General features: G+C 63.8%; 1 protein-coding gene across 1 annotated transcript; it reads left to right on the plus strand.

The window, feature by feature from the left end:
- The first annotated feature begins 1,024 nt into the window (after positions 1–1,024).
- SIK1 (salt inducible kinase 1) lies at positions 1,025–10,845 on the plus strand. Its single transcript, XM_043593491.1, has 14 exons — positions 1,025–1,177; positions 2,116–2,286; positions 2,720–2,836; positions 5,235–5,298; positions 5,476–5,637; positions 5,800–5,924; positions 6,026–6,149; positions 6,653–6,876; positions 7,170–7,319; positions 7,792–7,914; positions 8,032–8,248; positions 8,848–9,126; positions 9,709–9,943; positions 10,351–10,845. The coding sequence occupies exons 2-14, from the start codon at positions 2,131–2,133 to the stop codon at positions 10,709–10,711; spliced, it is 2,337 nt and encodes a 778-aa protein (XP_043449426.1). The 5' UTR covers positions 1,025–1,177; positions 2,116–2,130; the 3' UTR covers positions 10,712–10,845.
- The last annotated feature ends 320 nt before the right edge of the window (positions 10,846–11,165 follow it).

Genomic DNA, 11,165 nt, shown 5'->3' on the forward strand with positions numbered 1-11,165 from the left:
GCTGAACCACGCCACTGGCGCGCCTTGCGGGGGCGGAGGGCAAAGCCAGGACAAGAACCCGACCCATCCCACCCGGGGCTCCCTGTGCCAGAAGATGCTGCCCAGGTTTCCTGTGTTTAAGTTTCTCACTCGCTAAACAATAGATTTGTGCAGAACAAAGGTAACCGGAGTTGGGCTGCCCCCAGGTCTTGCGTGTCTGCAGCTGCCGAGCCCCAGAGGGTCCCTGGGGGTGCTGGCGCTTCTCTGGGATGCGGGGGGGGGGGGGGGCAATTCGGGGAGTGGGAGCTGGCGGGCTGTCACCTGGCATCCCGTGTGGCCCTATTCTGCGAGTCTGCGAGCTTTCCCGAGCCCCACCTGCTACTTCTCCTAATAGAGGTGCCAAGTCCAAGGACTTTCAACAGAAATTGGGGCCCTGTACCCCGATAACGGGGACCCCGGACTACGGGTCCAAAGAGGACGCAGCAACCGCGGTGCTGCACTTCCGGGGGGTTGGGAAATGCCCCAGAACCAAGCCTTTGGGAAGAGCGCGAGAAGTGGGGGCGCCGCGCCAGGGCGGCTGCGCGCGCTAGCAGGCGGAGAACTGCACCCCGGGACTGGAGGCCGAGCCGCCTGCAGCGCCCGAGGCGCCCGGTAGGGGGCGCGCGCCGGCGGGAACGCGAGCGCGGGCGGGACGGCGGGCCTCGGCGGGCCTCGGGCGGCCGGCGCCCCTGACGTCACCGCCCCGCGGTCGCCAGGGCGACGGCCCCATCAGCGCGCGCGTCAGAGCCGCCAGTCTCTTGGCAACCGCCCGATCTCCCGCTCTCCCTTCGCCTGGCGCTCGGCCGCGCGTCGCTCTGGCGTCAAAGCGACGTCAATGGGGATGTATCAATCCGGCGGCGGCGGCGGCGGGGGCGGGGCCGGCGGGGCGGGGCGGGGCCGGCGCGGCAGGGCCGGGGGCGGGCCGGAGGCGGGGCCGGGGCGGGGCCGGGGCGGAGCCCGCGGCGGGCGGCGCGTGCGGCCCGAGCGCGCCGCGCGGCCTCAGAGCTGACATGCGGCGCGGCCCGGGCGGCGGCGGCGGCGGCGGCCCGAGAAGCAGGCGCTCGAGAAGCAGGCGCCCGAGCAGCGCGAGCGACCGAGCGGGCGGCGGGGGCCGCGGGGAGAGCGGCGGCCCGGCCTCGGCACTCGGAGGGCGGCGGAGGTGAGGCGGCGGCGAGGCCGGGGGTGGCCGCCGCCGGGCTCGCGGCGGCCGGGCCGGGGCTCCGGAGCTCCCGGGCTCTGGTTTCCGACTGCCGCTCCGGGCTCCGGGGCCCGAAGGCGCGCGCGTGGGGGTCTCGGAGCGGGACGCCGCTCGCCCCGCCGCCGCCGGGCTCCCCTTTGTTGTGGGGCGGGCGGCGTGGGAGCGGGTCCACCGGCCCCACGGAACTGGGGCTCCGGGGGTTGGGATGGAGCGGACCGCGGGCGGCGGGGTGGGAGCGCGTCCCGGCGCCCTGCGGGGCTGGGGGTCCGGGGATCGGCATGCAGCCGGCCGCAGGCGGCGTGGGAGCGGGTTACACACCCTGCCGGACTGGGGGCCCGGGGTCGGTGTAGAGCGGATCCCGGGCGGCGGGGTGGGAGCCGGGCCCCGCGCCCCGCTGGGCTGCAGGTCGGGGGTCGGGATGGAGCGGGCGGCGGGGCGGGGGGCGGCGGGGGAACGGGTTATACACCCCGCGGGGCTGAAGGGATCTGGGGGTCGGGATGGAGTGTCCCCAGGGCGGCGGGTGGGAGCGGGTCCAGGCGCCCTGCGGGGCTGGGGGGTCGGGGGTCGGGATGGAGCAGAGGACCGGCAGGGGGCGGTGAGGGTGGGAGCGGGCCCACGCGCCCCGCGGGGCCGGGGGGTCGGGGGGTCGGGATGGAGTCGACCGCGGATCGCAGGGTGGAGGGGGTCCACACGCCCGAAGGGCTGGGGGTCTTGGGAGCCGGAGTGTCGGGAGCGGGCGTGGGAGCGGGCGTGGGAGCGGGCAAGCGCCCGGCGAGGTGAGGTGTTCAGAAAGGAGCAGAGTGAGGGGGCGGCGGGGAGCGCGAGCCGCCGCCCCCCCCCCCCCCCCCCGGTCGGGTCAGGCAGGTCCGGTGTTGAGTGCGCTCCCGGGTGGCCCGCAGGTGCGCCCCGGAGCCATGGTGATCATGTCGGAGTTGAGTGCGGCCCCCGCGGGCTCCGGCCAGAGCCAGCAGAAGCCCCTCCGGGTGGGCTTCTACGACGTCGAGAGGACCCTGGGCAAGGGCAATTTCGCCGTAGTGAAGCTGGCCCGGCATCGAGTCACCAAAACCCAGGTGTGTGCCAGACCTGGCCTGTGAGGACCCTCCCTGGGGGCGGCTGGGTGGTCTCCCTGTCCTCAGGGTTCATCGTGCAATGTCTCAGTGCTGACAGTTCTCAGTTCCACGAGGAGAAAATGCTTTATGTTATGATTCTGAATAATTTCGACAAATATTAGGGGACAGCAGAGAGAGTAATGACCGGATGACCCAGGAGTGTGGGGCTCTGGGATCCAGGCCGAGGCCCTGTAAAGTGAGCTAGAAGACATTTAAGATACTTCCTTAACTTTAAGTACCATTAATTGGTGACTTGTTTTTTTTTCCCCCCCCCCCCAACTTTTTGTGACCTTTGGGGACATAAAGTGTTACAGAAATTAAGCTGCAAAAAACAAAATGTGTCAATGAAAGGCGTTTGTTTGGGGACAAAAATATCCTTTCTTTTAAACTGTAGGTTGCAATAAAAATAATCGATAAAACTCGATTAGACTCCAGTAATTTGGAGAAAATATATCGTGAGGTTCAGATCATGAAGCTTCTGAATCATCCTCACATCATAAAGCTTTATCAGGTAAGGACTCAAGTTTGCCTTTTGCTGTTACTTCTGGCAAGTGTAGTTATTACCTTTTATTTTCAACAATAAGTCTGCGATTCTGAATTTTGCCCCTCTTTGGGTGTGTGTGGGAGGCAGGGGGTTGGCTGTGTAAGGTAAATAGATTGATTTTGGGGAGCTCTTCAGATGCGTTTTCAATTATTTTCTTGCTTTTGGATCATAATTGAGATTTGCCTCATTAAAATTTTATTTCGTATTGTCATTCGCTCCAGTTTTAAATGCGTAGAGGTCGGTCGTTAGCTTCACTTTCCTAAGAAAACAAACAACCAGACGTAGGTATTGTCTCCTGTCAAGCATTTAGCATAGGACAGATTTTAGTGGAAGGAAACGCTTCCCCCTTTGCAGATGATTATTCAACTTTAAAACCGGCTGCGTTTACCAGTTTCCGTGAACTCTTTGCAAAGGCATTTGTCTTCCCGTTTCAACTCTTCCGTCAAAAACGGAGAGATGAAAATACTTTTGCCACGGTGAGAACAGAGAACTTGTCATTGAATCCGCGTTAAGAACATGCCTCGCCCTGTCCGTCTGTCGGTTTGTTTTGTGACTTTATTGTCGTTACCGTGTTTTAACTAATAAATCATATCTTTGGAATATTACAAGCGCTGATTTAATGAGCGCAGTAAAGCAACTCTTACCCGACCACTTCTGCAGATGAGATGCCGGCTGCTACGTTTTTTGCAAATGCTCGGTATTTCATCCAGCTGTGCCGGGTGTAAGTTCCTTCTGGGGATTCTCGTGAAGCCTCCCGAATCTGAGAGGAACACGGGACGGTGCGGGGGTGTGTGTGCCCACGGCGAGGCTCGGCGGGCAGCGTGGCAGGAGAGGGCGTTAGAAGAGAAAACTGTCCCACGGAAGTAGTGTCACCGGGCTTGTGTTCCCCTGAATGACAGTTCACTTAGAGTCGCTGAGTGCAGTCATCAGCCCTCCACCATACGCTCGGGTTTGTGTTTTGTTTCTGTGTCATTTTTAGTTGGGCTGCTTTGATAAGAAGTTTCCTCCGTGGCCGCTGATGTCAGTGCCTGAGAAATGTGCCTGGCCTGTTTCCGCAGGAGTGGCCCGAGCCCTGTTTTTGACTTTGCTGGAGGGATGAGCCAGAGTGTACCTTCCTGGTCTTCCTGTCCCTCTGCTGGCCCATTGTGTGGAGCAGCCCAGTTAGACAGCACATCGCCCCCAGCATCAGAGTGAGAGGTCCCTTCGCGGAGTGAAACCTCTCGGTGCTGTCTGGGTCGCTTTAACTGTTCGGACGTGATAGGGACAGCAATGCGTGTCATTCCTCGGGGTTTTACGCTGGTGTCTAACTCTCATCCAGCTGGCCCAGGCCCCAGAACCTTGCTGAGACACTACACTCTTGCCTGGAGGTTTCCCAACACCCCAAACACGTTTACTCTTAATTCTTTCTCCGGCTCTCTTTTGAACTGAGGAGAGGGACGAACCTCGGCCTTCCTGCTCAGGCCTCCACCGCACACGTGGGGGGCCAGGACACTTCAGGACATTGGAGATTCTTGGTCACACACACTGTGTTTGCTGTCTTGTTAGATTTACGGCTTAAACCGGTTGCCTTTGAAGTGTCTTTTTTACGGAAAAACTGTATTTCGAACCCTAAAGAAATCTGTTCCTGTGAGCACGTATTGTCTCCGTGTCTCCCTTTGAAATCTTGTAAAACCCCTGGGAAGGAGTTGGATTTCCTTCTTTTAGGACCAAAGATGTGAAATTTACCTTGTTTCTTAGCTAGCTGTATTTTCAACTCTTTTTTAAAATTGTTTGCACAGTGAAGTAAAATTCTCGACCCGTAAGTGAGCCTGCAGGGTGTGTTTGACCTCGGCTGTTGCTACTGACACATGCTGAGGGGGTTGCCGTATAAAGAGCAGTCTGTCGCAGCTTAACCTGGCAGAACCCGCTTCTCGGCGCCCAATTCATCATGTCAATAACGCCAGGGGGAAGGGGGTGTTCGTTATCTATTATTCAGCTTTCACTGGCCCGAATCATCTGTTGCCTGCTAGGCTTCTAGAAGAAAGCCCTAGCGGTGCATGCTGCGGGTGTCAGACCTCTGAGGCCTCACAGAGCCGGCGGGTGGGTGAGGCAGTTGCGTTAACACGGTGATACAGGAAGGTTCTAGTGCATTCGGATAGACAGGTTAGTGAGGAATTCACCTCTGATGTTTTAAATTCTTTTCCTGAATAGGAACCCCCGTATCTGTTTCTTTAACACAGAAGTGTTTATTTTCTTTCCTTTTTAAAGATAATGGATACACTCATCCTTGGGGAAGTTAAAAATTTACTGGGGTTCGAGTAGATTATTTATACCGTTGGCATGTTCTCTTCCCGTGTGGTTAAACGTTAGGTCTTTGTGTTTTTAGGTTATGGAGACAAAGGATATGCTTTACATTGTCACCGAATTCGCGAAAAATGGAGAGATGTTTGGTAAGTCACGCCTGTGTCCAACATCTGTTGAAAGCGGAGGGTGTAGCTGGTCGGGCATCCGCCCTCCGGCGTTTGGGTCCGCCCGTCTTTAAGTCGTACGGCTTTCCTCACTCGCGCTCCAGACGATGGCCAGACTTCTGGACGTTAGGGCTGGAGCTTCGGCTTGTCACTCCTCAGATTATCTGACCTCCAACGGGCACCTCAGCGAGAACGAGGCACGGAAGAAATTCTGGCAGATTCTGTCCGCCGTGGAGTACTGCCACAGCCACCACATCGTCCACCGGGACCTGAAGACCGAGAACCTGCTGCTGGACGGCAGCATGGACATCAAGCTGGCAGGCAAGGGGCCCTCCGGGGCTGGGGGGCGGGGGGCGGTCCCCGAGCCGGGGAAGCGCGGTCTCCCAAGGGCCCACGAGGCCCCCGCTGTGGGCGCGCGTGCCTTTGTGTCCGTGGCCCTGCCGCTTCCGCCGTGACCTCACCGTCCGTTTTCCTGTCCCTCAGATTTTGGATTTGGGAATTTCTACAAGTCGGGAGAGCCCCTGTCCACGTGGTGTGGGAGCCCCCCGTACGCGGCCCCAGAAGTCTTTGAGGGGAAGGAGTACGAAGGCCCCCAGCTGGACATCTGGGTAGGAGCCAGGAGCCCGCGTGGGCGGCGCGCATCAGACGCCAGGTACCCGGCCGTGGGCGCGTGGGCGCTGACCCCAGGCCGTCCGTGTGGTCTTTGCAGAGCCTCGGCGTCGTGCTGTACGTGCTGGTGTGCGGGTCACTCCCCTTCGACGGACCCAACCTGCCGGCGCTGCGGCAGCGGGTGCTGGAGGGCCGCTTCCGTATCCCGTTCTTTATGTCTCAAGGTGGGCGACCCGGGACAAGGGGTTTGCAGAGGGGGCGGGGGTTTGGTTCCCGAAACGCCTGCCCGACAGTGTCTGGGTGTGCCGTCAGGTCCGTGAGTCAGCGCCGCGTTACCGCGGGCTGTTTCCCTGCCGCCTGCGACACAAGCCCAGCCCACTGGGTGTTTCCTCAGTGCCCTACTTGTGGGGCGGGGGGGGGGGGGGGGGGGGGGGGGGGGCGGGGGGGCCTCGACTCTGCGGTCCCCCCGAGAGGGCCTAGCCTCTGGGATGCCGGCCGGCCTGGTCCTCGGTCTGGGGCAGGTCGGCAGGACCCCGTCCCCTCGATTGCTGGCTCTCCTGGCGGCAGGTCCTGAGCGGCAGCCCGGGGCCACCGCCCCCGGTCTCAGCGTCCTTTAGGACGGTCACTCGTGTGTCGCGCTCAGGAGGAGAGCCTGGTCCCCAGCGGGGCGGTGGTGGGAGCACGCAGGGGGGCCGCCCGGGCTCAGCGGGCCTCCCTCACCCCCCAGACTGTGAGACGCTGATCCGCCGCATGCTGGTGGTGGACCCCAGCAAGCGCATCACCATCGCCCAGATCCGGCAGCACAGGTGGATGCAGGCCGAGCCCCCGGTGCCGCGGCAGGCCTGCACGGCCTTCTCTGCGCTCAGCTACAACGCCAGCCCGGGCCGCTACGACGAGCAGGTGTTGGGGATCATGCACACCCTGGGCATCGACCGGCAGAGGACCGTGGAGGTGAGGGCCACCGCCCGGCCTCGCGCGGGCTTGGACGGGAGAGGCGCTCACTCCGAGGAAAAGCAGGCGCTCGCCAGTCGAGTTAAAACGGGAACATGGGCTAATTTAAGGGCCAGCTGTCCACTCCTCTAAGGGATATTCTCGGCCACCCAGGAATAACCCCGGGAACAGGCCTGTCAGGGGGCCTCAGCCGCTCGGGAAGCGTCGGAGGCACCGCCCGCCGCGGAGCCCTGTCGCCCCGCTCTTCCCCGTGCTGGCCCCGCTCTGACCCCGCCTCCCTCTGCCTCCCGCAGTCTCTGCAGAACAGCAGCTACAACCACTTTGCTGCCATTTATTACCTCCTCCTCGAGCGGCTGAAGGAGCATCGGCACACGCAGCCGTCGGCGCGGCCCGGCCTGGCCCGGCAGCAGAGGCCGCGCAGCTCGGATCTCGGCGGCTTTGAGGTGGGGGGGAGCCTCCTTCCCGAGCTCTGCCCAGACTGTGCACCCCCACGCCCGCCAGTTACGGTCCCTCACCCAGACGGGCCCGGGACCGAGACGCCCGCTGAGTCCGCCGGCCCCCGGGTGCCGTCTCCTGCCCGTGCGGCATGGGGGTTGGGGGGGGGGGGTTCCTGTGGGAGCCACGAACCAGAGGCTACATGGAGGAGAGGGGGTGCCGGCCGCTCCGCTGCGGGTCAGGCACTACCCTGCAGCCACTTGTTCCTTAACTGTCCCCGGTCTGGCCTCCTGACACCTTCCCCTGGTCACCCTGGGCGGCATGGCCTTGGAGAGGAAGGTGCATATGTCCTGAGCCCAGGCAGGTGGTGACTGACCTGTCAGCCCCGCGGCAAAGCCAGTGGGGCCTTCCTAGTGACGCTGTCTGCGGTTGTCCCCAAAGCTACCTCCCCGCTGACGTCTGTCCTCTGTCTGCCCGCAGGTGCCTCAGGAAGGCCTGTCTGGTGACTCTTTCCAGCCCTCCCTGCTGTGCCCACAGCCCCAGGCCTTCGGGCAGTCTGTCTTGCAGGCGGACACGGACTGTGACCCCCTCAGCTCACTCCAGGTGTGTGATCTACACTGGGCAGCCGTCGCGTGGGAGGGGCTCTCCCAGCCGTGGTGACGACCCCCACCCGCGTCCCGTGGAACCCCAGGAGTTACGGGTCTGTGTCTGTCCCCCCAGCCCTTGCTCTTCCCCCTGGACGCCAACTGCAACGGAGTGTTCCGGAATCGCCCCATCTCCCCGAGCGGCCTGCTAGACGCGAGCATCAGTGAGGAGGTCAGGCAGGGCCAGGGCCTGGAGGAGGAGCGGGAGCCGCAGGAGCCCCTGTCCGGCGGCACAGGCCGGAGGCACACGCTGGCCGAGGTCTCCACCTGCTTCTCCCCGAGTGCCCCTCCGTGTAAGTGCCCGGTGGGGCAGGAACGCGGCCCGGGGCACCGGCCAGGGGGCGGGCGTGCGGTGGAGACTCTGACCGGCCGATGGAGGGTGCACCTTATTGGCTGGTGGGCGTCTGATTGCCCTTGTCCGGATTTGCCTTTTGCTCTAACCCCGAGGCCATGCAGATCCTACTTCGAGACCGCACGTGGTCCTTCGGTGGCAGGACAGCTTGGGGTTTAGCTGCCCCCGGGGGCCGGAAGGGCCGGTCCGCAGCCCAGGCCCCCGTGTGTCCTTGTCTGAGCCCCACCGGTCAGCTACGGCGGCAGCCGCACCCTCAAGGTGGCCGGCCACCATCATGGCTCCCGGACGCCTCTGACAGCCTCTGGCCGTCATAGACTCCTGCCCGGTGTTGAGGGTAGGCACAGGGAGGCCAGCACCGCCGTCTGCCCCTGTCAGCTGGCCCCACGGGCTGTCCCAAGACCCAGGGGCTGTGCACCAGGCACGGAGAAAGTGTCCGTGCCTGTTCTTTCCTCTGACTTCCGGTGAAAACTTGGGTGCTGGTGGGTTGCTTCTGGCCTTGGGGAGCGTCAGGCCCCTCAGGAGCGCGTGCTGCTTCTGCAGGTATCGTCGTCTCCTCCTCCGCCGCGAGCCCTTCGGAGGGCACCAGTTCCGACAGCTGCTTGACCTTCTCGGCCGGCGACGGCCCAGCGGGGCTCAGTGGACGCCTGGCCGCCCAGGGGCTGGTGGGCACCTGTTCCCCTCTCAGACTGGCCTCACCGCTCCTGGGGGCCCAGTCTGCCACCCCAGTGCTGCAGGCTCAGGGGGCCCCAGGAGGGGTCACTCTGCTCCCCATCAGCTTCCAGGAAGGCCGGAGGGCGTCGGACACCTCGCTCACTCAAGGTGACTAACCTTTCCTGCTCCCCTTCCACCCGTCCCAGAAGGTGCTGTGTGTGCCCCTGGGAGGGTGTCACCCTGTCCCGGTGCAGATGGCGTGCCCCGAGTCTCTGGCCGGGCCTGGACGGAGCAGCAGAGCTCCCAGGCTCTAGATGTCCCCGTCTTCTGGGACGAACTCACAGGGTCTCCTAGTGGCCGGTCCTAAAAGCCCAGGAGACACTTGGATGCCAGGCCGCAGCGCCTCACCTGGAGGAGGGGACAGGTCAGGGAGGGACCCTCCACAGAGGCAGCCCCCACCTGCCTGCCTGGGCTCCCTCCCTCAGCCCACCGCCCCGCTTGTGCCTCCGTCCACAGAGGACCCCTGCCCAGGCTCGTTCGGGGTTGGAGCTGCTGCCCCAAATCGAACTCTGAAGAAAAGAGGACTTAGCCCCGGGAGGGGTCATCCGATCGGATGACCAGAGAGTGCCCTTAACCCCCACGGGAAAGCAATCCGTTCATGCCTTCACGTTTGCATGGGGTCCCTCCCTGCTCACGCCGGCCCGGGGTCTGCGGGCCGCCCACGGACCGGCTTGATTTTGCACCCCCCAGGGCTGAAGGCCTTCCGGCAGCAGCTGAGGAAGAGCACGAGGGCCAAAGGGCTCCTGGGCCTGAACAAGATCAAGGGGCTGGCTCGCCAGGTGTGCCCGCCCTCCTCCTCCAGCCGGGCCACGAGGGGCGGCCTGAGCGCCTTCCAGCTGCCCGCGCCGAGCCCGGGCCCGCACGGCGGCGGGGCCGGCAGCCGGGAGGGCCGGAGCCTGCTGGAAGAGGTCCTACACCAGCAGAGGTACGCCCCCCGCCTCGCTCCCGTGACCGCCCCCCGGGGAGGGCTCGAGGACGTCTGGGTCTCTGGAGTAACCTTATCTCGGGAGCTCCTCGCCCTCTCCGTGGAATCAGACGCGTGCACCTGCCGGCCCCTAGTGTGGGGGGATCCGCCGGTGGGGCCTCGTTCCGGCGGATGGGGGGGGAGGGGGGGGGAGCGGTCGGCCTTCCTCTTTGAGGCCCGCCCGTGAGTGGGGGGCGGGAGGGGGGGCAGCGAATAAGAACGTCGCGTCTGGTTGGCATCTCTGAGCTGCCGCAGAAGCAAGACGGAGAATGGAAATGTCAGGAATTGCTCAGGGATTAGTCACGCACAGCCTCGCGTGTGGGGAGCAGCCCCAGCCGGCGGCTGACCCGCCCCCTCCCTCCCTCCAGGTTGCTCCAGCTCCAGCACCACCCGGCGGGCCCGCCCGGCTGCCAGCAGGCCCCCCAGCCGCCCCCGGCCCCGCTGGTCCTCGCCCCGTGCGACGGCACGCTCCTTGTGTCGGGACTCCAGAAGGAGCTGGGGCTGGCGCCCGGCCCGCTGCTGCCTCCCCACTTCCTGCAGGCGGGGGGCTCCCCGGTGGCGGCGGCGGCCCAGCTGCTGGACACCCACCTGCACATCGGCAGCGCCACAGCCCCGCTGCCCGCCGCCACGCTGCCCCCGAGCTTTGTGGCCGCGGGGCTGCCGCAGGCAGACTGTGAGATAGAGGACCTGACCTCGGGCCGGCTGGGCACCTTCGTGCTGGTGCAGTGAGGACCCCGCCTGCGGCTCGGGCCGGCCGGCCCTTCGAAGCAATAATTTCAGAGTATGTGAAGACGTTTCCGGACTCGAAGCCAATAAGTTTCTAGAAGCGAAACAAGCAATACGTTTGGCGTTTTGGCGTTTTACTTTCTTCTCGGTTTTACTTTTTCCCTTGCACTGAGCAATTGCAACTCTGAGCAGGGCCTGGAAACTTTCTGAAGAAAAATAATAATTGAGGGGCGTGCCGGGGTGGGCGGACGGGAAGGGGAAGGAGGGCGGCGGGGCGAGAGGCGACAGGGCTCGGCTGGACTGGCCAGCGCCACTGCGGTCGGGGCGGCGGGAGGGGGCCACGGGGGCCACGCGGGGCTTGCCTCGGGAGAGACCGTGGCGCGGGCCGCGTGTCCATCCGCGTGCGTGCGGTGTGTGTTTGGTAGCCTTTTTTGTTTGTTTTGGTGAACGATTCTCC

The sequence above is a fragment of the Prionailurus bengalensis genome, chromosome C2, assembly GCF_016509475.1.
Source record: "Prionailurus bengalensis isolate Pbe53 chromosome C2, Fcat_Pben_1.1_paternal_pri, whole genome shotgun sequence".
In the NCBI taxonomy this organism is placed as follows: domain Eukaryota; kingdom Metazoa; phylum Chordata; class Mammalia; order Carnivora; family Felidae; genus Prionailurus; species Prionailurus bengalensis.